The 26,389-nt window shown below is 38.5% G+C and overlaps 1 protein-coding gene across 7 annotated transcripts in view; it reads left to right on the top strand.

Moving 5' to 3' along the window:
* LTBP1 (latent transforming growth factor beta binding protein 1) overlaps positions 1 to 26,389 on the top strand; it is a 188,988-nt gene that overhangs the window by 25,038 nt on the left and 137,561 nt on the right. For all 7 annotated transcript variants that reach the window (XM_064708730.1, XM_064708727.1, XM_064708729.1 and 4 more), the window contains one exon: positions 22,679 to 22,854. In XM_064708730.1, the coding sequence (XP_064564800.1) occupies positions 22,679 to 22,854 (176 nt within the window). The remainder of the gene's footprint in view (positions 1 to 22,678; positions 22,855 to 26,389) is intronic.

The raw sequence follows: 26,389 nt of genomic DNA, 5'->3' as shown, positions 1-26,389 counted from the left end.
AACTCTGCCTGCTCTGCCGATGTGTTGGATTCAGCATGGGGACAATAAAACAGCAGCAAACTGTCCAGCTAAAGCTAAGGTTGTGTGGAAAGGGCAATGCTGGAGTGCTTGTCTTTAGGAACTTCTCTTGGGGGTGACTGCTCAGACCTCTTGCCTTGAGCAAATGGCCTGGCAGCTGATAAATTAGTGATCAGCTCTGTATCTGTACCAAGGATACCAGGGATGTAGAACCTTAGAACCTCTGCTCCTATGCTGTTCATCTCAGCTGTTTTCCAACTTAGACATTCTAAGCTGGTCTCTAGAACAGTTTTTACTCATTAGCCAAGTTAATTATTTAAGTGTGCTCATAATGAATGAGCTAGAGTTCTTCTTGCTTTGCTATTGAAGTTTTGGGGAAGTTTGTTCTGGATTAAAAATTTTACATGCCTCTCTTTCTCACTCACTCCATCCTAGGTGCACTTTATAATAATTGCTCTGAGGAAGATCAGCTGTTTTGGATACCCTTGATCCCAAACATCAACAGAGTAATTAAATTATGCACTTCTAGAAATTCTAAAACAGTAATTAACATTTTCTTCTTATTATGGTAGGGCATTCTGCAAGGAGAGGTCTCCTCATGTACATAGAGGTTCCATATGAATTTGCATTTTCACTGCTGAAGCTTTGTGTCTTCACAAAGGAGGACAATTCCTAATGAAGATCAGAACTGTTTGGGGACTGGTAATGCAGACATGAGCTGTCAGTTGAGGCCATGGTTAATTCCATTGTTGTAGGAGCACTAGGCTAAAAGGATCTTTGGCATCCACTCTTGGTAAATTGAGACCAGTTTTTGAGATCCTGATACTGTGGTTAACTCTCGCTTCTGTAGTCTTTGGCAGTGCTGTGATCTGTGTGTGCTAGAACAAAAACTGGTTCAAAGGTAGTTACTCATCTCTTTGTGCTGCCAGGCACTGAGTCAGCCCTCAAAAGCACCTCCATTCATCATTCTGGGGAAATGTAGTCATCGGGCTGCAGGAGCTGAAGTCACTGTTTGGTTCAAATGGCTGGTCTCCCTCAGGGCTGGGATCATTCGTGTTGACAGAGAACGTGGAGATGATTTTTTGATTACAGTAATGTCAATCTTGTCTTGGTGTCCTTTTTGAACACTGCTAGTGCACATTTTAGTGCTAATCCATTGAGCTAACAGATAATTTGTTGTTACGTCTGTTGGACTGGCTACTTTCTGTTAATTGGGTTGTAGTAGACTTGAGTCTACACACTATGGCCTTAAATGCGGTGTGAAAGGCAAAAGCCCCTGTGGCTATTACAAAATGGGTTAATAATTTGATAGGTCTTGTTAGCTCACAGTGGTGTGAGAAGTGGGCAGATCATTATGGCAAAGAGCCTTGAGGAAGCCTTTAGTGTTTTAGTGGACCAAGTCCAGTCTGTTCTAATGACTGGTTTATAATGTCTTTTGAATGTGAACATTTGTGATATCTATCACTGTTTCTTCAGATTTCCTCAAGTGTTTGGGTTGAAATGTTTGAGGCTTCAAGTATCCACTTCTGTTGAGAGTTCCACGCGGATTCTTTTCAATGGACTGGACCCAGATAGCATCTGGCCATGTCAGCTACTGTGCAGTGAACTTGTATCCACCATAAAAGCAGAGGTATCTTGGAAAGAATGTTGAAAATATAAAGTATCAGTACTGCAGCAGCATGCAGGGCACTCAGAGGATGCAGCTGCAGTCCTGTACTTCAAACTACTGCTGTTCCTGAGATGACATAGCCTGCCTCTGCTGGAATGTCTTGTTTTATCCACACTTTAGCTATCCTCTAGTTAAGTGAACATCTCACAAACAGCTGTTAGAGGATATTCAGTCTTTTCATTAGTATCTTTGACAGGAAAAGCATCTCAGAAATAAAATCTTCTTGATACAGAGACTTAAATTATTGGGAGCCAACAGAGATCTCAAGCCAGCCAGAGCTTATTCCAGACAAGAGAAGAAAGCTATTCTGTGTTGTGGCAGCAGCCAGTTGTTTAATGATTTTTTGTGTCTGTGTGACATCACTGGCCTGAGTAAAGTTTTGGTGCAAGAAAAGGGTGGTCAGTGTTGGAGTACTACGAGGGAAGCTGTTGCCTGCCCATGCTGTAGAACAATTTCCACTATTAATTTCATCTTGAGTGTGAGGGAAGGATCAACCAAATGCTTGCAGGAGAATCCTCCACCCCTTCCCCTGTCATTCACGACTCTTGTCAGGAAGCCAACACAGACAAGCTTCATTACAGCAAGAGAGAGAAAACAGCTCTGTTGAGATTCCAGTCAGTCTCTTAAGAGCTTACTGTGTTTGATTAACCTCTCCAGGCATCGTGCATGAATTGCAACAGTCTGTACGAAAAACCTGTGTTGCACATGAACACTAAGGAAAGCTAACGCCCGTCTAATTTTGATGTGGAGTTTGTTGTTGTTGTTGAAAGTTACTGTATTCTTCTCTATTTGGTGTTATCTTGCCTAGAGTACTACAAAATAGAGAGAATAGGTAGAATCTTGTTTTAACTTCCACAAGTTTTGTATGAGAATTTTCTGGTTGAATGATTTATTAGTGTTGCCTGTCAGTTCAGCCTCCTTCTCTTGTGCTTCAATCTGAAACAGATCCTGAGAATCCCTCAGAAAGAAAGGTTTAAGAACCTTTCTAAGTGCATTTGCGAACTTAGATGAGAAGAATTAATTGGGACTGTCTTCTTTGGTCTTCTATTAAAGAAGACCAAAGAAAACAGTCCCAATTCATTCTGTGTTCCTTTAATAGATTTCTTAATTGGATCAAAAGACTTTTGGACAGTTTTTCAGTTCATTAAATGTTTTGAACGAGCTTCCATTTTATGTTCATTCTTCTGTTTTGGAACTATGAAGTGCTGTAGAGAATCTTTGGCTTTTTTCCCCTTCAACATTGTTAACTCTGTTTTGATTACTCTTGAAGCATCTCTTCAGTGGTAATATCTGAACTGGATCCTGTACACGGGTTAGGGCAAACTAAAATTTTACTATTTTCTTCTGCATTCCTGAATGAGCTGATCCCTGAAGATGATGTTACTTACATCTAAAAATTCTGGTTTAGTGTTGTGCTGTTCTTTGGGGGGGGTAACTGAAATTTCATACTACCATTGTTTCCTGACACTCTGCCTTCAATGAGGTAGAGAGCTGGCACCATAGAGCTATCAATGATAGCACTGCAGTCGCTGTCACCATCTTAGGCAGCTAGTAACATAGTCCCTAATGCTCTATTTTCTCTCCTTTTTATTGAAATTACAGATTACAGAGACGTTCTATTAGTGACTGGTATGGTTAACTTGCTGATCTAATTTGACAGGCTACTCTTTGAGAAGTAGCATCACTCCTTCACCAGGTGATCTGTTTCATATCCAGGATAATACATGGACTTTTCCCATCCTGTTAGTTTTACTTTCCTAAGACAGGAGTGATTCCTTCCTGGAAAGTCTGGTTGTTCTTTCTTGGTGCTAATTCTTGAAGTTATAATGCTTCATGAAGTGGCACAGACATGTCTGATTCAGTTGCCTCCCCTGTTTAAAACCACACTGTTTTATTTTCCATTTCTCACTGTTACCTGTTTGTTACCAACTCTTGCTTTGTTCTTTACTTGAGTGTGCTGACTTGATAAAAGTCATGACTGCATTATTCAGAGCTGTATACTTTCTTTCCCAGTTTTTGACTTTAAGATTCTTCTGTGGTACTTGTAGTTCCATCAAGCTTGAAGCGGAATTTTTTCTTCCATACAGCAGCATTCTGTTCCAGTTTCTGACAATTCTGAAGTGTCCCCTATGTTTTTACCATTTTGTGAGCTATGCAGCAAAACTGTCAACCTCTCTGGCACCTTGTTTGTTCAGACTTAGCAAAAAGTGTTAAATTTTTAGTACATGGGACAAATGTGCTGTCAATTGGCACTTTCCCATAATCCCAGAGTGGCTTGGTTTGCAAGGGGCCTTCAAAGACCATCTTGTTCCAACTTCCCTGTCATACACAGGGAGCCTTTCACTGGAACAGATTGCCCAAAGCCCCATCTGCCTGTAACTCCTCTAGGAATGGGGCATCCACAACTTTTCCGGGCAAGCAGGTATGCTGCCTTACCACCCTCATTGTAAAATGTTTTATGTCCCTGTCTCAGTTCAGTTGCCCCCTGCCCTTTCAATATAACACATAAGAAGTAAATGCCTTTATAATACACAATTCCAAAATATTTAATAGCGCAATATGTTACAAATATCAAGTTCTTAAGAAGTAGTCTAAAATTGTGGTAGGGGGAACAGTCAACCAGTAAGTACTTCTGTTCTTACATCAGCTTCCTAGTTACAAAATTTATAGTCTTAATACATTTACTTTTTTTTGTTTAATTTCACTATGATTCCCAACACACACATTCCCAACAGGATACTGCTCAACTACTTTCTGAACCACACTCCCAGATGGCTTTGGAGCAAAGCTAATACTTCAGTGATCTTCAGTAATTGCCTCTGAGTAGCAGTATCTGAGTCTAGAATCCCTTTAGCTTTAAGCACTTTCTAAAGTACTTTTAGAACATGACAGTTTTTGGGAGCCTAAAATTCTTACCTTTATGGGTTTTACACTGGGTGACCTCTTTCCTTAGACCATTTTGTATTTTATAACCTCTATGTGCTTCTGGAAAAGGTAGCAAACAGACTTAAACTGTGTTCAATTCTAATCTGATCTTTAATACTACTATAAAATGGATGCTGTTCTTATTTCTGCATGATGGACAAGGATAGTTGTAGAATCGATGCCAGTGCCAAATTCATACTGATGGTGAAGCAGAAATACATATCTACATTTATGTACTGGAGCAAAAGCTCTGGTGTCTGTGTTGCTTCCTGAACTGGAACCTCAAAGCTCTGAACTGAAGGTCAGCTGGTCACTGGAGTCCCAGCTGTGCCTCCTTACTCTTCGAACGGCTTCTGTTGTTATTATGTAATGCCTGTTTGGGTATTCCAGCTGTTGCACACATGCAGATCCTTAAGAAGCCAACTCCCCCCATTCTCCCTTTTGCTATTCCAGTGGCTTACAGCAGCTTTTCACTGTAGAATACGCTTTGAATCCTGAAGAGTTTTCCTTCTGTTACACCCTGGAGGGCTGTATCTATAAACTTTTTTTGTTCCAATGTTCTATTTAGAAATCCAGTGAATTCCTAAATTGGATTGTCTTTTGATGTGCTTCTGGAAGTGATATTAGAAATAAATATAACCCACAGCTGTACAGTCAGAACATTTCTAATGGGAATTCAGGTGATGAAGACTCTGAAGAACTTCAGATTGTAAAAGGAAAAAGAGGTGTATAAATTCAGCCATGTAATTACTTAATTTTTTTCCCTTTCCCTCCTTCCCTTCTTCTCAGTCATTACCAATTTCCACTATAATTGAAAGAGTAGAGGATAATTCTATGTGCTTCTTGTAAAGGAGATTGTTTTGGGGTGATTCCAGAGTAGTCAGTCAGTCCTTTTTATAACAGTCTCCCTCAAGGGATGGCATCACATAGGATTTCAGGTTCTCCTTGAAGGAGAGGGAGACACACAGTCTTCCTATCCAGCCAAGTGAGTGGAAAGTCCCAGACTTACTGTCCCTGAAGTGAATAGAAATCGATGGAAACCCTGAGCTCTGTGAAGTTACCCACTGTGAGGGTTGCTCTGTACAGGGCAGCAGCACGTTGTCGTGTGTAGTCTTGCTTTTTCTACATGATGCATAGTTCATTCATGCCAGGATGAGACTTTATAGCTGCCATCTGCTTAATTGATATTTCCTTGTGTTGTGTTGAAAATGAAGCAAACACAAAAAATTACCTGAGGGAGCTCTGGTGACAAATTTTTGCTTTGAGATGTTTGTTAGGCTCTTGGAGCATCTCTTCTTTAATTCCCACTTGTTGTAGTGACTGTGTGGCCTGTGTGATCCTTGCACTGTAATTTCTGCACTTCTGGGTGTTTCTGAAGTGTTTCCCATGGCAAGATGGAATCCAGGTTGAGATGCCTAAGGCTTATACTCCATTACAAGTAATATTATGGAAAAAGTAAATGCGTTATCTACTGTTCTTTTGTATTTTAACACTATTAGTTTTCTTTAAAAGTTTAAAGCAGCAGCTACTGATGATTGTACTTTTTTCTAAATGCTTTTAAGTAGCTCTTTCTGAGAACTGCCATTTTAATGTTATTCATAGTAAACAAGGTCGTTCTAAGAAATGATAGGAGCGTGCAATTGTTTAAAAAGTAGCTATGGAAACTACAGGATTTTCAATTTAATATGAACATTCATTGCTTTCATTGGCTGTGCTCCCTTCTTGAAACTGACGTGCTTCATAGGCACTCTACAACATTTCTAATTAATTTAATTTTCTTTAAATGGGCAAAATATTCATCCTGATTAAGATAAAGTTTTAAAACATAGGACAGCTGTTTGCTTAGTTTTCTGTTTGTTTTTTTAAAGTCATAAATAGAATCTTTTTTCTCTTCCAAGCTGGAAATATCTGGTAAAGAAACTTTTCTTCTTGAAACAAGACCAAGAGTGGCAAATTACAGCTTTAAGTCATTTAAACAAAAGACTTGTCTCATGTATGTTACAAAACATGTCCTGAAGACTCCAGGAGTTGTGTACCTAGACTTGAAGGTTCAGAGTTTAGTGGGCATAACTTCCAGTTTCTTAGATTACTTTATTTACACTGCATGTCTAACACAAGTGGTTAAACAGTACCATTTTACTTAGATAATGACGTTTAAAAAAATACTTGAGTAGTTATTTTCTCATTAAACGGGGTGGGGGGGAGATTCTTCCAGTTTAAAAGAATGAAACCAGAGACAATAAAAGCTGCTGATTGCCACACATTTCTTTCTGTTAAGTCTGTGGTGGCTGCACAGTTCTAGATAGAAAATACCTTGGGAAAGCTTGTTAAATGTTTCTATTTCTACAAGTTTGCTTCAAAGCTGGAGTTAATTTTTGATGCTGAGAGGGGTAGATTATAAGTTGTGAGCATACTTGTTGTCAGGTTCCTTGACATGTTGAATTTGGTGTGGCTCTCCTAGGTTTGTGTCTCTTGAATGCATTTGTGAAGTTCTAAAATACCAGTGACTCACATCGGAAGTCGTTGCTCTTCTGATTCAACATCCTCCTGGTACATAGAGTAGAATGCAGTTACAGTCATTCAAAAGAGATTTATTGGCTTTCCTAGCTGTATAGAAAACAGTATGCATGTGTTCTTAAAATCTTTTTGACATGGTAGTGCTTGCTAGAAAAGGCTTATTTGTCACCTTTTAGCATGCCTGACACAAGCTTCCAGAAGTATTTTCTGCTCTTAAACATGTGCTATGAGGAACCATAGCAGCAATAGCTGCTTTTGGCTGGGGTATGAAAGTCACATAAATAGTTTTAGATTCAGTTAAACTGTGAATTACAGTGGTTGTCTTCTGAAAACATTTAATTTTAATTGTCAAACTTGTTACAGAGAATTGAAGAAGTAATATGTGCCTCTATTGTAAAATTCAAATGTCAGCTCTTGGCTTTTCTGATCCTTTCTGCTTCTCTTCCTCCTATCCCCTCCTATGTTATTGGGGGAAAAACCAAAATGAAACCAGAAAACCCCAATAACCCATGTAGTTTAAATCAGTTGCAGTTGTTGTGCACTATATTTATTGTAATTGTTTTTTAAATTGTTTTATAATTTAGTAAAATTAAATTATTGTAGCTTGCGTGCAGTACTCTGTGTGTCAGACTCATACAGAATGTTTTGGCATTCACAGAAGCTGTAGTTAAGAACTGAAGTTCTTAACTACACTAGGCAGGAAAAGTAGTTATGGCTGGAAGTACGGCCCAAATTTTACCCTTTGGTATGTTGTTATAAAATACCGTTCTCTTTACTGTTGTGTGTTATTTCACAGACATTAATATAGCGCTCAGAACTGGGAAACTACAGAGCTTCATATAGTACAGAACAAGAGGAACTTGTAAGAATTACAGCAGCTTGTGGTTTGAGCTACAGAACAGAGAGCACGAACAAATTTAAGGGTACTTTGAAAATCAAAATACTCTCAGCATCCAGCCAATTAATTATGCTATTTGTCCTGTAGTTGGAAATCGGGTATTTTTTCAGGTGCTTGGTGCATTTTATCTTCATTTCTGTCAGGGAAGATAGCTGGGATATTTCTTGGCTAATTGTTAAGTATATTTGTGCTGTATCAAGAGTCAAGCTGAACTAAAAAAAGCTACTCTTTGATAACAAGTATGCACAGGAGATATTTTGCTGTAACTGTTGCTTTAATTGTGAAAACATGACTCTACCATAATAGTTTCTATTTCCATGTATGTGGAATTCTGTGTATGAGATAAAACTTCTTGTAAGCTAAGAAGCAACAGGCTGTAAGGATTCCAAAAGGTCAGCAAGCCAACTCTGCTTATGAACATCCAAAGCCAAATAACATAGATAGATTGTGGCTCCCGTGTGGAGCTTTTTGCCTTTTTCCCCCCTCCCAACCTTGTGTTTCATTTCTAGCCCCAGTCCCAGGCTGATACTGGCAGCAGAGGATTGTCATCTGCCTACCTAACAGTATCAGTAGTCACCCATCATTATCCTGAGCAGGGTGGTTGGACAAGCTGCTCTGTGTGCAGGATGCTCCTGCTATCTCCCCATGGCTGCCAGGAAGTGGGGTCTTGCACCAATCCATTTCTGGGCATCTCCCCTGGAAGGCAGGCTGTGGGTGTAAGTGCCTGTGGGTGATTCAGCCATGTCCCACCTCCAAACAGGAGCCCATCTCCGTGTGACAGGCTGCAGGAGGGAGCACAGGGCTTGGGTCACTTCTGGTCAGCTGGAAGGGCAGAGCCAGGGCCTTCATCCACCCTGCCTGTTGACTCTGGCTGTGCACAGTGGAGCCGAGAGCATTTGCTCTTTGGTCATGGATGTGATCAGCTGGGAGAAGGAAGGTGTTTGAACAAGCTGAGTCCAAAGTAGTGTTTAAAGTACTGGAGATGACTAGTGACCCCTCCATCTTTGACTCTTTGTTCAAAAGTAGTGTGTTAAGCCCAGGGATTCTAAACAGCTACTTCTTTTCATCATTAAATTATGTATAAGAGTAGGTACCTATGGTATTTATTGCTCGAGTTTCCAAAAATAGCACTGAGCAGTAAGTCCTGCCAAAAAACTCCAAGTGTTGAGAAATACTACCCAATTACAGGAACATTCAAGTGCTGGAAACAGGAAGAATGTGCTCAGTATCATCATGATTCAAATTAGTGAAGTGGCCTGGGAATGTGTAATGTCGGTTTCATAGAAGTATCCAGATTTTTCTGACATCCTGGTTGCTTTACCAAGGTAGAGGTGAATTTGCCTTAGGCAGAACCAACAATTCTCTTTGGCAGGAATGCCAGTTTTCAAAAGTTCAGAGGAACAAGTTCAGCCAGGCTGCTGAGTTTGTGTAATTCACAAACCAGCTGGCAGCACAGAATGTTTCTAAAATACAGCCTATTATCAGTGATCCTGAGATGGTACTATTTTATTTATATTCCTGCCATCTCTGTGGATTTTGTTTGCAGGTTGTCTGTTTTAGTATGTTCATAAGGTTGTTTGATCAGTTTTGTGGTTCCACATGTATTAGACTGTGCAAATATTGTGAAGAGTAAATTTTCTGTTTGTTTTGGCAGGAAGCTGTTATTGTCAATCATCCTATTTGAAAATACAAATTCTGATCTGCTTTATAATTGAGACGCCTCTTTTAGTAACAGAATAACTTTATCCTTTTCTATGGAGCACAAAATATGGCCAAATAAAAGATGGCTTTTCAGTTCTGTTGAAACCATGTTTTAATTTTCAGAATTCTATAAGAAAATTCTAGAGGGTAATGCTGTACTTAAATTTTTCAAGTTAATAAACTTAGTTATAACACATGCTCTTTCAAGTCATACCATAAACAAATGAGTTTCTAGAGATGAATTGTACATCTGAATTGTTTCGTTGTGAAAGGTGCATAATTATTTGCTTTTTTCTTTTATTTTCCCCCTAGAAAATAAAAACCACAAATAATATGTAATGAAAATATTAAAAAAATTAACAAAGTTACCTTCAGTTTTTAAATTTATTTTTGTTTCTATATTACTGTGATGAATAAGCAGCTTTAAAATATTGAAATCATATGAAATATTTATTGATAGTATTCTTTAATTAGGTGTGTTTATTTTGTGATTCATTATGCATGCAGTTCCCTAGCTAAATAGTGTACTATTTCCAGAAGTGAAGTCTGCTTTTTCTGGTTTGCTGAGCAGTCACTGGATGTTTTAAGATAATTTAAATTAAGTTTAATATATTTAGGAGTTCAAGCATGTATTTCTTTGAACTCATTAACGAGGATAGAAAAAAGAACTCTAGCAGACAATTTCAATAACGAAGCACACAAATCAAAAGAATGTGAGGAGAAGATTCTAAATTGAGCCCTAAGGATGTAATTTCAAACGCTTTATAACATGTCCTTTTTATAGTTTAGACTTGTTGGAATGACAGCATTCAGCTGATGTTTAAAAACCATCCCTTATGCAACAGGGAGAAAAAGAAATAAGTATTGTGAAATGTGGTTTACTGTTATGCCTGTGTATAACATGAGCCTGTAAGTCACAAGCTTCAGCAACTTAAAATTAATGCCTGGTATTGTCTATACATATTTGGTATATTTCACCAAAACTAAGGACTGGGACAGTATCAGAAAGAAGGAATGTATTGAGTTACATTTTCTCAAAAGTCATTCTGAAAAATTTTTCGTATAACAAAGCCTGTCGTTCTAAAGAGATCAAAATTTTACATGTAGAGAAAGAAGTAAAGTGAATTTTTGAGGAGAAATCAGAGACATCCTTAAAAAACCAGAGGAATGCCTCACAGACTTCAAATTTACCAACTGCAAATAGGAAAACAAGCTATTCCTAGACCTCTGGAATGCAGTCTGGGCTTTTGGTCATGGTATTTTTTTTTTTTAAAGTAGGCAGAGTGGTTTGGAATAGGAGATCCAAGTTCCTCCAGACATTGTTGGTTCAGCCGTGTGTTAGAAATGCTTCATAGCTGCTTTCTTGCAAGCTGAATTTGAACTGTAGGTGGACTTATTTTTATAATAATGAATTAGATTTCAAACACTTTATCCCTGTGTTGGTCATGGGCTGAAGTAATGGCTACAGTGCTCTTTAAGTTTGTTTGCATTTCACTGCCTTCCAGGGTGACAATTGTGGGTTTCAGGAACCAGAGTTAGGAACCACGAGGAATCTCTGCTTTGGCGTCCAAGGCAGGGTAAGGACCACTGAATGTAGCATCTACGGGTTTAAAGTCCATGGATGCAAAGCTGTGTTTGACAAGCAACAAAGTCCTGGGATGAAATCATGGCCAGCAATGAAATAAATGAGAGTTCTGCTGTTGACTTCAGTGAAATCAGGATTTTATGCTAGTGTCTGGGAAATAGCTTGTATGAAAATCAGTTCAACTGTTTGGCTTTCTTTTGGGTAAGGACCAAGCAGTGCACCAACATTTCAGTGTTAAAATCTTTGCAGTCTTTTATTGGATGGTGATGTAGATCTTTGTTTTACAGACGGGGAAGTGAAAAAGAAAAAATGTATGCCTATTGTCTGCGAACTTCTCTGTCTCTGGAGCAATCTGTATGGTTCAGTAGAGCACTATCAGTAGGGAAAATGAGAATTTCATACAGTTTAACTTTTGTCCTTGCCCTCAATGCACTATAAAATCTTGCATTTTACTTAATTATTTTAGAGATAAAGCTAGGGCATAATTATAATAGTAATTATAACTATAGCATTTGTTGGGCCCATTTAAGTGTGTGGATGGGGGGGGGTGAGGGACTACTGAGTGCCTCACTTTCAGCCTTGTAATTTTTGCTGAAAATAATGAACATTTGTCAGACAAAAATATTACTGTCTTTATATTATCTAGGTTTGCTTTCTGAATAATTATTTTAAGACTGTTTTCAAGCAACCAGTCTTTTTATGGCAGTGTTAAATTAAGCCAGTAAATGAGGAAAACCAGCCTATTTTTAAATCTAGATTCCTTGCATGCTGTTTTTAGATTTGCTAGCTATATGAAATGTTGCAGTGATCTACATACACCGGCAGCTACTGTTGTTTTACTAAACTTATTTTTTCTTTCTTTAATGTCTGGAATGAAAAGGAGTATGTTGTATCTCTCCTGATGCTGGGACACTAAGCCAATACAGAATTACTCCTCAAGTGCTCCTTTTAAGCCTTAAAGTGGTTAGTCATGTAGCTAAGATTTACCATAGCTGGTCTCCATTATGAAACAAGCTTGATAAGTTGATAAATAGCATTGTGGTGGAGTTTGATTATTTTTTATGGTATCTCTAATAGAAGTATAAATAAAGCATGTTGGTTTTTGTTAATCTGTTGTCAAGGTTCTCTCTGCAGAGAAATTTCTTAGGTCATGGCAGTGAATAAATGCTTTATCAGTTCTGTTAGCTTTAGTCTGTTCTTTAGCTCTGCTGAAGTGACCCTTTTACATCAGGGATCTTGTACTGACACAAAAAGGATGTAGGCAAAACCACGCTATTTCTCGGGATGTTATTTTTATGAATATACATGATGATGAACACATGTTTATAATGCACTCATATATATGTATTTTTAGTGAACAACATGTTATTTAGCTGAATTTGAACAAACTGCAATTCACTAACAATTTTTGAAATTGCTGCCCTCTGATCCTGCATAAGTTTACTGTCTTGGTTAATTAGAAAATCTTTTTCTGTGTGATGTTACGATCAGACTATTTGTGTATATATGTCTCAAGGTTTGGAAGCTCCTTTACCCCAAAATTAGGTTTCTAGTAAGTGCAACTGCTGCTGCTGTCCCCCCTTTCTCTGGTTGTGCTCACAGTTGGAAGCATTCCATTTTGGTGGTGACTTAATATGAAGGACAGTCTTTATTGCTCAATTTTGTGGTATGAAGAAATAGATCATGTGAGTTGTTTATCTAGTTCAGCTAAGAAAGTAGTTATGCATTTAAAAACGTAGATGTTAAAAGTATTCTTGGCCTAATGCAAATATTTCTTCTATGTCCAAAACTTTTCACCACTAATCTTTTCACCCTCTGGGGTAGAGCACAACGTGTTCTTCTGTTCTTGTCGTGCATCATTTCCAGACTTCCCAGATGTGGTAGGAAGCTTGCCATTGTTTCATCACTTGAATTTAGGTGACTGCTGTGGAGGACTTGGATAAACTTTGGGGTTGGGGTTTTTCTAACCCTCCATCTTGAGGATTGCTAAATTTTGTGTTGTAGCTTAGGAAGAGCAGCCCCTATGGTGTTTCAGGGAGTGTATCCTGTAGCCAGTACAGTCTGTCGGAGCTTCTTACTGCTGATTTCATATACCAGAAGAAGCTTCTGCTGATGAATACACATACAGAAGATGGAGTCTGGATTTAATCTGGAAATTTTCAAGGCTTGCTCATCATAAATTATGCTTCTTGTCAAGTAAATTTAGAAAGCCTTCAGTAAATGTGGTTAAGATTCTTAATGTGCAGTAACCATTTTCCCACTCAAACACAAAGACATAATTTTTTCTCCTATGAGCACTTCTTGTGTCTAGTACTTGGGCAAAGTCAGTATTGTATACATCTGCTAGTAGTTGCTTATGTTAGAAATCAGAATGTATTACAGAGGGATAAAGTGCTCCACCTTGCACACCTGGCACTTCTTTACCAGGAGAAAAGTAAGGTATGTTTACATTTTTTATGATGTTAGGAAACAAATAGCCTTAAGCATAAGGATTTCTGACTTTTTTTTCTGTGATCTCAATGAAATTTGAGGTTTTCTCATCAACCATTACACTGGCATTCTTGAAAGCAATAATTATCAATTATATCTTGTCATAGTTCTAATTATGCATTATGTGGAAAAAGTATTTCTTTTTTTAGTCTAGAACTTACTGCAGTTAATTTTCAATTTCAGTTTTGATTTTGTGTCTTTCTCTCATGTATTCCCTAAAGAGTTTTCTCTGGAATCAGAGTCAGCCTTTTCCCTGCCTGTGCACTTTCTGGACACTCTTAGCTTTGTGAATATCATTGCCTTTAAAAGCCTTCCTTTTTATTTTGCCTAAGCTCTTTGCACCTCAGTTAATGCTTTGAGTTTTGATCTTATTTTGATCAATTTTGATCTTTTGATCCAATTTTGTATGCTGGAGACTTTGACTGGGGTGATGTGAGAGTCTCTTGGTTGTTTGGCTGCAGTCATCATGGACATCACTTAATGTGTGTGACACGTGCTGGTTGCTTCTGATGCACACTGTCCTGTTCATCAGTGCTCAGTTCCTTTGCAGTCCAGGTACTCAGTCTTTGTCTCTTCTTCTCTAGCCACCATTCATTTTCTTGGGGATTTGTATATTTTTCTACTTGTTCACAGGTCTAATTTATAAAGAGGTTATAAACCTATGATGTATCCCTTTATATCTAACTCCTCCTGAGAAACTTGGTTTATACCAGCAAGATCATACTTGTAAAACATTTTCTAAACATAACAAGCAGTGAGGAAACATTTATTGCTAATCGATCTGTGTCTTTGCAAAAACCTGATGGGGTAGTTACTTGCTCTTTACATTTATGTTTTTCGTAGTCATGAATTAACGTGACAGAATATCAAATATAGGCCAAGGCTTTCAGTTCTTTACTAGCATTTTATTTAGGTATTATATTCCTAAATGACAGATTTCTGCTTAATTCAGACAAGGATGTAAGTGTATTCCCAGAAAGCATTTATCTTGTGTGAATATAATTGCTAATCCGGAAGAGAAAATAATAATGGAGGGTTTTCTGAACTACTGTAATAAAATTGCATGTAGTTTTAAGTTACTTATTAACCTGAACTGAGGTATTATCAAACCATGTATATGTTAGCAGATTTCAAAAGGATATATGATAATTAATATATAGTCAAGAAAATGAATCTGTTATGTTCCGTATATTTGCCCAGTTAAAGCTTACAGCACTGTTTAATAATCTAAGATTTCTTAGTAGTCTCTTCTAATATAAATCTTCAAAGTTCTTTTCAAATTTCAAATAAATTACATCAACCTACTGGGCTCTTTGTCTCTTGTTTAACGTGCTCAAGAATTTGAGTAGATTAGTGATGCATGGTTTTGCTTTGCAGTAGCTGTGCTCACTTGCCTTAATCGTATAACATCCATTGGGGGAGTTTGTTTCCATTTTTAGTTGTCATTTCAACATGCTTTTCTAATACCGAAGTCTGTCTCATGAGTTGACAGATTAGGAAATATCACTAGTTAATATGTCTTGATCCAAGTAATTTTTTTATGACACACTGTCAGTGTGACATGCCACTAGTACTGTGGAAACAAAAACAATTTTTCTGTAGAAAATATAGTGTAAAACAGGAAAGGGAAAAACATAGATGAATTTACTGAAGACAGTATATTGAACTGATACAGTGCTGTGGTTAAGTAAATCTGCTGCTAACTAGCAAATTCCATCTTGACTCAGTGCTGCAACTTAGTGGATGCTTGGAGGGCAATTTCTTACTGCAGGTGTTGGTGGCATTAGCAGCCATTCTTTTAAAAGCTGGATTTGATAGTGACAAATGTCTTACCTGACTGTAGGATTATCAATGTAGCGTCCTGGAAAACAACAACAAAACACCCCAAAATATGAGTTAACCAATAAAAGCAGAGGAACAAGAACAAGTCAGCAGTGCATGTAGGTTTTCTGTTGTGGAGTTTTTTCTTTTTTTGCCTCCTTGAACTTTACTGATAAGAGGTGTCTGGAAAGTTGAAGATATATGTATGGCTGGCAATCTATATAGAATAATCCAGATGTCAAATTAATTCATCTGGATTTGTGAAGAGCTCCATTGCTTAAGTGTTAGTGAAAGTATGCATGAGGTAACAAATAATTTCTGGCTCTTAGTTGTTCATTTGGTGCGTGGTGAAATGAAAAGTTTGTGAATTGCTGTTACTGTGAGATTTAGACTCAGGTGGTTTGTGTTCATCATTGTCTCAGACTGCTCTAGCCTTCATGCATACTCTTTCTTTGATGCTGGTTTAGGGTACTTAAGACTTAATGCTATAAGAAGATTTTTTTTTTTTAATTGGTGTCACTTGTATTTTGATGGCACTTTGGGAGTAGGGTGAGGCAAACTTTTAATATCTCTTTTTAATGAAAAGATGCAGTAGGCAAACATTCCCTTTATTTTACTGATAGAATTACCATTTATAGTTTAAATTTTTACAGAAGGATTCTTCTTCAGATTTAATCTCTGAATGCTGCATTACGTGAGGAATGCTTGCCTGCTGCTGCGTAACTTGCAAGAACTGTAGCTTCCTTCAGCTTGTGTGACTGAGCATCTGTAATGTTGCTCTGCATCAAATATTTAACCAAGAGATACATTTCTCTTGCCTTAAGAGCTCTTTCTGCTTTTTGACATCTAGGAAACCAATCATTGCTTGTGATTCTGGAAAACTCAGTGTATTTCTTTCGAGATCTGGAAGAATGTTGATAATCTACACATTTCAGTTTGTGTTGTATGTGAAAAATGAAGTGCATTGATGGAGTCAGTTGGGCTCTTTTCAGAGAGTTTTGTTTCACAGAGCTTTAGTTCTGCTCTTACACCAGGTTATGCTGGCAAGTGGGATCAAACCAATGAACAATTCATTTGAGCCTGCAAATACAGGGCTAGCTTTATGAGCAAACACTTAGGAGTTAGATAATCCCTGAAAGTGTCTTGGACAAGGCTTTTACCACAGAAATTGCACGTAAGAGGGGCAAAACTGGTACTTGTGGATAAAAGTTAATGTTTCACATTTCTGTGTGAACCTTTATAAACAACTTTGAATTTCTTTTTACCCTTTATATCTTGGTGTAGATTAAATGTCTCTATTGAAATTTGCTGTATTTGTTGTATTACCTCATTTACAAACCAATTTGATGATAATCGAAGAAGATATTTTTTGTATTGTAAATAATATTCTAACTCTTTAGGTGGTAAAAAAGTAGGAATTAATAACTTGATGGTATTATTTGAAAACTATTACATAATATCTAAACTACTGTCTTTGCAAAATTTTGCCTGGGGAAAAATATACTGCAAAGATGTAAATCAAGGCAGTTTTATAAAGAAGATATTAATGCAACATTGTAGGGTTTTTACTGTAAGACAGGCAGGTCTCAGTGCTTGTTTTGCAGTGTTTGCATTGTATTTCAGGGACAGGACTTTTAAATATGTACAAAAAATACATGTTTGCACATAAAATCAATATTTTGCAGATCTTTTGTAATGGTAAAAATAAAGGAAAGCTGAATGCTTCTCTCTTTCATCTTTGGTTACTGGTAGGACCTTATGAAATAGGCCATCCTTGATTGATGATGGGTATGATGTTGTAAAGGGCTTTGGAGAAATCCCATCTGTTCATCATCAGCTGGGAAGTGAAACTTTTTCATGTATCTTTAAAAAAAAAATATATATATATATATATCAGAGAAGCAGTGTAAGGAGGAAACAGCTGGCAAAGGTCAGGCTGAACTAGCAACTGAATTTTAACAATTTACGTGGGGATAGGGGGTTAGTTCTATTTCCATGCCTTTTGAACTGGCCTGCATATTTTCTTTACTATCTCATAGTTTTAGAAAACACTGGTTTTCTTCTCCTTTTGATTTTTTGTTGTGACTTTGGGAGGAGGTAATGAAGAAGGAATTGTTTGTTTGCATGAAAGCAGTTGTGTTAACAATTCATATTTTCTGAAAATGTTGCTAGCTAGGAGCCAGGCATGGGAGCATCAGGCTTAGAGTAAATAAAAGAAAGAAAGCAACCTGGGTGAGATTTGTCTTAGTTTAGTCTAGACAATACTTTTCATGCCAAATGTTGTCGATCTTATTTCTGCTTGCCAGAGTTATTTTGATACATCACATTCTTTCTCTGGTTTATCAAGCAGGAGAGCTTTCTTTTGTATGATAGCTGAAAATGTTTCTTCTTCCTCTGCAGTGCTCTTGTGACCTTATTAGTATTTCTCATATTGTTTGTTTGTTGAAGGTGCATTTAGACATTTGTTTATCTTCCTGGCGTACACTTCAGCAGTGGAAAGTTTTTGTCAAGTTTATTAAGCTAATGTCAGTTATATACCAACTTGATCCAAACTGAGCAGAAGTATTTAAGAAAAACGGTCTAGACAAATCTTAACTTTGGTTTTGTGTGATTATTGTAAGCAGATAACTTGGTGATTTACATTAGGTGGTTTAGTCTGCATTGAAACAAATTAACAACTTGCACATCATGTGGAGGTTTTTCCTTTTAAAGAATTGGATTGATAAAGTTTACGGCTTTTGTGTGTTGTACTGAGTAAGCCACTCTTGGAAAACAAACCTGTCTTAGCAATAATTTATTAACGTGCAAACTAAATTAAGGAAGAAATTTATAATACCTAGGAAGGATGGAAAAGGCAACTTTTGTGAATTCTAGTGGCTAAGATTTTACCTTCCATCATAGAGTGTTCATGGTTTTGGTGTGGCATTGTGTTTTGTTGGGTTTTTTAAATTATTTCAAACTTTTTTCTATATAATTATGAGTGTTATGATGGACTTAGTGGGCTAACAGTTGGGCTTCTGTGAGGCTGGATGGGTGGCAAGATGAAGGGTAAATAAAATAAAAAGATCTAATATGGACAAACAAGGAAGGCCTTGTTGAACATGCGAGGATCGGGGCAGCCGTGGCTACAGTGACCAGGACATTGTGGAGCTCAGTATCTTACATGAAGGAAGAGGGGCAGCAATTAAGATTGCAACCCTGGACTTCCAGAGAGTTAACTTTAGTCTATTCAGGGACTTTTTTTTGACAAATATCATTGGAATTTGCCTTCAGGGAAGAAGGATCTGAGACAGTTGAAACCTTCCAACTGCTGGTCAGTATTCAAGGATTTTTTTTGGGCTCAAAAATGGTGCATCCTGATGAGTGAGAAATTGAGCAAAGTGGGCAAGAGACCTGCATGGATGATTGACAGAATTCCTGTCAATGCCCAAGCACAGGTGAGAGATACACAGGAAGGAAGCAGGGACAGAACATTTAAAACATAAATAGAGATGTTGTCAGAGTATGCAGAAATGCAGCAAGGAAGGCTGAGGCCCGTTAAAAACCTGGCCAAGGATATCAAGTACAGAAAGCAAATACATCAATAACAAATAGGAAATTAAAGAAAATGTGGGCCTGTTTTTAAATTAAGTGGGAAGTCTGGTAACAGAGAATACAGAGAAGGCAGAATTACTGAATGCCTTCTGTCTGTCGCTCTTCACTGACGAGACCAGCCCTTATGAGTCTCTGACCTGGGACACCAGGGAAAAGGAATGGTGGAAGGAAGACTTCCACTTTGTCAAGGAGGATTGGGTTAGAAATCACCTAGGCCAACTTGACATCCAGAAGTCCATGGGCCACGATGGGTTGCATCCACGAGGGCTGAGAAAGATGGCAGACATCACAGCTAGGCCACTCACGGTCATGGTTGAAAGGTCATGGCAGTCAGAAGCGATGTTTGAGTACTAGAGGAAAGCAAATGTCACCCCAGCCTTCAGAAAGGGCAAGAAGGAGTCCCCAGGTAACTACTGCCTCACCTCAATCTCTGGAAATGTAATGGAGTGCTTTGTTCTGGAGGCCATCTTTAAGTGTGTGGAAGACCAGAAAGGAGTAGTTAGCATGGATTCACTAAAGGTAAATCATGCTCAACCAACCCAATTGTCTTCTACCGTGACAAAACTGCCTGGATGGATGAGGGGAGAGGAATGAATATTTTCTACCTGGACTTCACCAAGCTCTTCGACACAGTCGACACTGTGTTGTCTCTCACAACATCCTCATAGGCAAACCTAGTTGGAGGAGTGGACAGGGAGGTGGTTCTCATTCTGTCTGAATGGCAGAACATTTTACCAGGTCCCATGTTGTTCACTCATTCATCAATGACCTGGATGAAGGGGTAGATGCCTCCTCAGCAAGTTCACTGATGACACAGAACTGGGAAGATATCTCTGGGCTATACCCCAGGGTGCTGTACAGAAGGATCCTGACAGGCTGGAGGATGGGCAGAGAAGAACTGTCTGAAGTTCAAAGGCAAATGAAGAGTCCTGTACCAGTACAGGCTGGGGTCTGACCTGCTGGAAAGCAGCTCTGTGGAAAAGGACGTGGGAGTCCTGGTGGACAACAAGCCACCCATGAGCCAGCAGTGAGCCCTTGTGGCCAAGAAGGCCAATGGAATCCTGGGGTGCATTAGGAAGAGCAGCACCAGCAGGTCAAGGGAGCTGATCCTGCCCCTCTGCCCAGCCCTGGTGAGGCACATCTGCAGTGCTGAGTCCAGTCCTGGCTCCTCAGGACAAGAGAAATATGGAGCTCTGGGAGTGGGTTTGAGCAGAGGGCAGCAAAGGTAATTAGGGGACTGCTAATTAGAGATCATTAGGAAGACTCTGCTTGAGCAGAGTTTGACCCCACCAGTGGTCCCTTGCGACCTTAACCATTCTGGGATTCTGTAATGCTTTACAACTGATTTTAACCTTAACAGAAAACATTCAGCCACTTAAATGGCAGCATCTGTATCTAGTATTTTGACCTCTGCTGTTAAGTCCTGCTTCTACATTCAGCATAGTGCAAAACCAGAAATGGATGTCCTTATGTGTAGGCATCAAATGGGGTCCATTAGAAAAAAACAAGTTGTGCAGGAGTGATTGCAGTGATTCTTCAAAGAAATTAAATTCATATGTAAGCAGTAGTGAAGGCAACAACTTCAGCTTTATCTCAGGCTGAGGTTTTTCGGTCATACTTCTTATCAGAATGTGTTGGATTCCAAGCCTGACCTCCAATACCAATGAAGACTGTCTTTTGATCTTCTGGTAGGAACCCTAAAGACAACATAGAAAATACAATATTTTCTCTTAGTCTGGCAAAAGGACTTGTACTGAATGTAATGAGACTGTGTAAGTACTGTATTAGAAATATTGACTTGGAGACAGCTGAGCAGTTATGTTTCTGTTCTACACAGGAGGCTTAGAATGTCACTATTAATGAATGCTCTTGTTAACTTGGATCAGTTTGAGAAAAAGAGCATCTGTGTAGGACAAAACCCCATTGTTTGTTCTAACCACAAATCCATTGGCTACAGCAGTTTCTAAGCATCTTGAATAACATGACCAAGGAGTTAGGCATTGCTTTGGAGATAGGGGCTGGCTCAGGCTCCACATGTCAGAAAACAATGCAGTAGTCATCTAAGTTCTTAGCTGAAACTCTGCATTCTCACCTCTGTGGGGAAGTGCTGCTCAGCTGTCCTTTATAATATAGGGTCCATGACTTATTCTCAGAGGACAGTTATTTACCCTGCAGAACTGTGGCTCTGAGGGATGATTGTTTCAAATCCCATAACTTTTTTCCCATTTTTCCATTTTTGAAGACCAAACTAGTTACATACTCCCAGCTGAGAATGCAGTAAAGGAGGCTTACGGCATCCCACTCTGTATGCCTTCAACAGTTGAGCAAAGGATGATGTAGTCCTGATAGCCGCTGTTATAAGTTAGTAATTAATTCTGCTCTCCAGGGTGTGTGTGTCATTACAGTCTGATCTGCACTAGCTATGACTCTAGAAGGTGTGTTATTAGTAGGTTTGTTACTTGCTAGGTGGTGGGGTTCTTCAGCCTTGGGCCCCAAAGCAGCTTGCAGTTTCATTGCATGTAGCTAAGAGCTGCCCAATCTGCTGCCTTATAAATTGCTGGAAGAGTGAAGGCCAGTTTGTTAGTGAAGAAATTATTCCTACTGCTGATGGTTGCTAAATAACCAAGGACTTTTTGATAGGGAGAGGAGGGAGTTGTTGTTGAAAGTTGGTACGGCCTTGTGCAGTGAAAAGCTGAGGTCATAGGGAGGAATCTAAACATATGAGTCAGGATTAGTGGTGAGAGATTCCTTAGCTTGAAGGAATCTTCTTGTTTAACAGGAAGGGAAAATGGTTTTGTTGTTGAAGGAGGCCATGTGGTTATGGGACATTTGTCAGAGATGTTCAATAGTGCAGGCAAAGAGAAAGTGGATGGGCAAAGTAATGTGACTCTGGGACACAAACCTTGTGATTAGGTGAGAAATATCTGAAAAAGGGGAAGAGGAGCAGTGCTTTGCTCTTTTGCTAGAGGGATATGGTGAAAAAGGTAATGATTTCTGGGAACAGAAGGGGAAAGTCAGATGGGTTCAGGTTCTACTTAATATACCTTGCATGGAATGAGAATTGTAAAAAATGGAATAAGGTTTGAACGCATTATTGCTTCTCTGACCTGTCTGGAAAGCTCTGTGTTAACAAATTTGAGCTGTAACTCATTTTGATCAGGGCTTTTCCCTGTTCCTTCCTGTTTTCTGAACTGTCCATGATATTTCTCTTGCCGTGTCAAAAAGAAAGTTATATAATCCCTGTAGTCTGTCTTTCTTAGGAGTTTGAGCTGACAAGACAATGATGGTGCTAAATGCTTGGAAAATCAGGTGCTTACTTCTAAGGTAGTAGATTTCCCAAACTGTATTTTGAGAATTTGGACTATAGTTGAATGTGTCTTCAATTTTTTTACAAGTAGTTTCTAAGTCTAATTTATTAATTCTTACATTGTTTTGTCTTTTCTATCTCTTTCCAAAACAGGATGATACCCCTTTCATCTCAGACATTAATGATGAATCTTCATCATGGCCAAACACAGGAATATGTGATTAAGCCCAAATACTATCCAGTAAAAAAAGTGATTTCAGGAGAGCAGTCCACTGAGGGCTCATTACCACTGAGGTTGGGCCAGGATCAACCTGCATCCCCTTTGCGATGTGAGTACAAAAAGCATATTCCCTTCTCTCCCCCCACAAAGCCCCCACTCCCTGCTTTTTTAAAGATATTGAAATTTTCTGCAGTAACACTTGAAGACAGAGAAAGGTTAAAACAACTCTACATGAGATTTCTTAGGTTAGCAAATGCTCCAATATTCTGCATTTTGTGCAGCAACAAAACAGATTTCCTGGATGAGAAAAACAATTGAATCTGTTTTGCTGTCGGAAATCTATCATGTTGTTTCTTGATAATAGTTTTTTCTTCAGAAAAGGGTGCTTTGTGAATGCTTTGCTAGAATAGGCACATCTATGAGTGTAGTCAGTGTCAGTATGATGGATACCTTTTTGGAAAGCTGGAGTTCAGCACTGTGGTCTCATTGGTGACTATTTTTTTCTATATTTAATTTATTACGTGTTTATGAACTTCTGCACAGTATGGAGCTGCCTGAGAGTTTCTGCTTCATATTTATAATAAAAAGATTGTGTAGGTGCCCAGCTTGTGGCCTTGGCTCATGCCCCATTGTGTGCAGAGCTTGAGGACAAGTTTTGGCTTAGAAGATTAAGAGCTTGATGAATTATGGGTTAGGTATTACAGAACGTCTGCTGGCTTGATTTGGAGAAAAGTTCCTGCAGCTGAATAATGGACTGATTAACATTGAGACCTTTAGTCTCCTGACAGACTTCCTTTGCTGTAGCACAAAGAATTATGCTCTGCTGAGGTTCTAGGGAAGAGACTTGCCTTCTAAATCTTTACCTAGAATTCCTTTGTGTATATTTGCATTTCTGCATTGCTCATCTTTATGGTCTGTCCATTTACACTTCAGTGCAAGTCCCTGCTTCCTTTTCTTCAAGTGTAGGTTTGTTGATGGTAAATGAGACTATTGGCTCTAATAGGAAGAGCAGTGGGCAGCTGGAGGTCTTTCAGTTAACATTTTCAGAGTGGTGAAGTATACTTCTTGCAAAGCACTATCTCCCTTTCTTAGAAGTTTCAGAAAAATTTGTATTTTTTTAGTCACACTGTCAACATCAAGCAGTAGTCTCTTTTGTAAATATGATACTGCTTTTTTTCCAGTCAGCAGTTGTTTTCTTTCAAATAAAATATTAATGGCCACCGGGGTTGGTTTGTGATCATCTGTCATGACTCTTACTAGTCAAAGAGTTTACAAATTCCAGGTTTTATAGTTCTCCAGTATTTGGTGTGACTGTTCCAGGTTGGATTCTGACCAAAAAAAAAAACCCCATCTTTCCTTTTGACTCCATTTTTCAGGCTGTTTAAGTCATTCTACCTTCAATGCACTCAGTGGTACTCACAAGTATCAAACTGCCGCTAAATGGATGGATTCTGTGAGTTGGTTTTTTTCCTTCTATGGTAGCATAAGGAGAAGACTCTATAGCTGTAAGGCAAGGGAACCAGTGCTTCTAGCTCTTTCTAGCTTGAGTCCCACTGTTACTTACAGTGCTCTGAGGGACATGACTAGGAGAAGGAAAACCAGGAGCTGAAGCCTGGACTGGTTTTTATCAAATTCTAAGCCCCTTATTGAGCAGTGTGTTAGTAAAACATTCTACCCTTATTGAAAAGCTTGTGAGCCCTAAAACAGCCAGAGGACAAGTAGTAAAAAGAGTTTCTATGGCCTGATAAGGTCAGCCATGACATAAGTGTTGACTCAGAGGTAAAATGCAAGCTATTTGGATGGTGTCAAAATTTGTGATTCTGAGCTCTCTGCCAGCCTAAAAACCAGTCTCATTACCTGTTTTACCTGTTTTCTAGATCTGTGAGGTGGGAGATGGGGACAGCAACTTCTGATGAAGCAGTTCAGGTATCTGCTAGTACAGAGTGCAGTTTGAGCTGTATGATGTTGGAAGCTACATGGTTTCAGATGTACTTCTAGCCTGAACAGGAGACCTAGAACTTGGCCTGCCATATCTGTTTGGGCTTTCTGGTTTTTGGAGGTACTGGGATGAACTTGAAGATTAGAAGACTGCTTGTTTTCATAAAAATTGAGTTCTAAATTTCAGCTGTCAGTATTTTAATGTTAGCGATGTTTGAATTAACTATGGGGAGGTAAGATTAGGGTCTGAAACCTCATGTCAGGTGTCCTGTGATAACTACAAATATGCAGTTCTTAGTCCTGTTTTGACTAGAGATGAACTGTGTGAATTAGTTCATGCTTGTGGTTGATATTCATTGTCTAGCTAATGTATGAGTGTGGCTGATGATCTCATGGTGTTTTGTAATTGCTCTTAAATGTATAATCTTATTTAATGGGGCAGGCTCTTACTTCATTGAGCAGAGGCATTGGTAATGGCCATATGGAGATACTTGAAAAGGAAGAAGAGGAAAATGTAATAATTTTATTAAAAATCAGAGGCCAGAAAGTTAGTAGCAAGTGCTTCACAGCTTTTTTTTAATGGTAACATTAAATAAAATTTCTTTAGAGATGAGAAAAGTAGCTAGATAATACTTGGTAGCATTGTCCAAGAGTTCATAGCTATCAGTAAACATGGAGTGCAAAGCTACTCATTCTGTTGGGTTTTTTATGAGCATTTCTATGCATTTTACTTCAAAATATTAACACTGTGCCAGAGACTGGCAATTGTGAAAAATGTACCCCGTAGAGTAAACTTTCTTCTCTAGCTGTAGCTGGTGTTGGTTTTGATTTTTCTGGACTTCTATAGGTTGTTTCAATCCAGTGATATAGAATGGGTGGTCTTGAACCTGGAACAAGTGTCAGTCTTTTGTTACCTTTAGGGACAAGTCTGTCCTGCTAGAAACAAATGAAATGAGGGGTACTGGTACACTGGGAAGAAAACTGCCAAACATGACCAGGTGCTTCTGAGCATCTTCTGATTTATAGGGAATCAGTCATGTTTAAATGCCCCATCACAGCGTTGTCAGATGAGCTTTTGGATGTACTGGGGTAAAAAACATTAAAGTTAAATCACATTAAACATTTTTCAATTAAAATTCATACAAGATGCCTTCTGGAATTTTTGCTCTGGTGCATTTGTAAGCAGTTTCGCTTCTGAAAATGCTCAGAACATGCAGTATAGTACTCTTATTAAAAACAGTAAATAGTTTATTCTTTTGGCTTTTAAGCTGAATTTTACTGTAAGGTTATGTATCACATCAACAGAGCTTGAAAATTCAGCAAGCCACTGAGGTTGCAATTTCAGCATTTAAAGTCACCCTGGGATGTGAAATTGAGTTACCTGCTAGTAGCAGGTAGCATTTCTACTGTCAAGCATTTTGAACTTCTCTCCTGTGGGATACAAACTCTGAGTAATTCTCAAGGGATGTATTATTTGTTTAAAAGTACTGTCACACTTCTGTAATCTGCCTAAATATTTGGAACCTCAGAGTGAAAAATTCTCTAGTAGTAGCAATGGAAGCAGTATAGAAATTTCAGCCATAGAATTCTATTTTCAACCTGGTAGTCCATGAAACAGTAGGAAGTTTTGGTTTTTTGTTTTTTTTTTTTTTAGTAATTCAGGTACATCTATCTCAGACAGTTCCCACTAGTTCCTTTAATGGCAC

This window comes from Zonotrichia leucophrys, chromosome 3, assembly GCF_028769735.1.
Source record: "Zonotrichia leucophrys gambelii isolate GWCS_2022_RI chromosome 3, RI_Zleu_2.0, whole genome shotgun sequence".
Lineage (NCBI taxonomy): Eukaryota > Metazoa > Chordata > Aves > Passeriformes > Passerellidae > Zonotrichia > Zonotrichia leucophrys.
The sequence above is the reverse complement of the archived record's forward strand: the minus strand, read 5'-3'. Positions and strand labels throughout refer to the sequence as shown.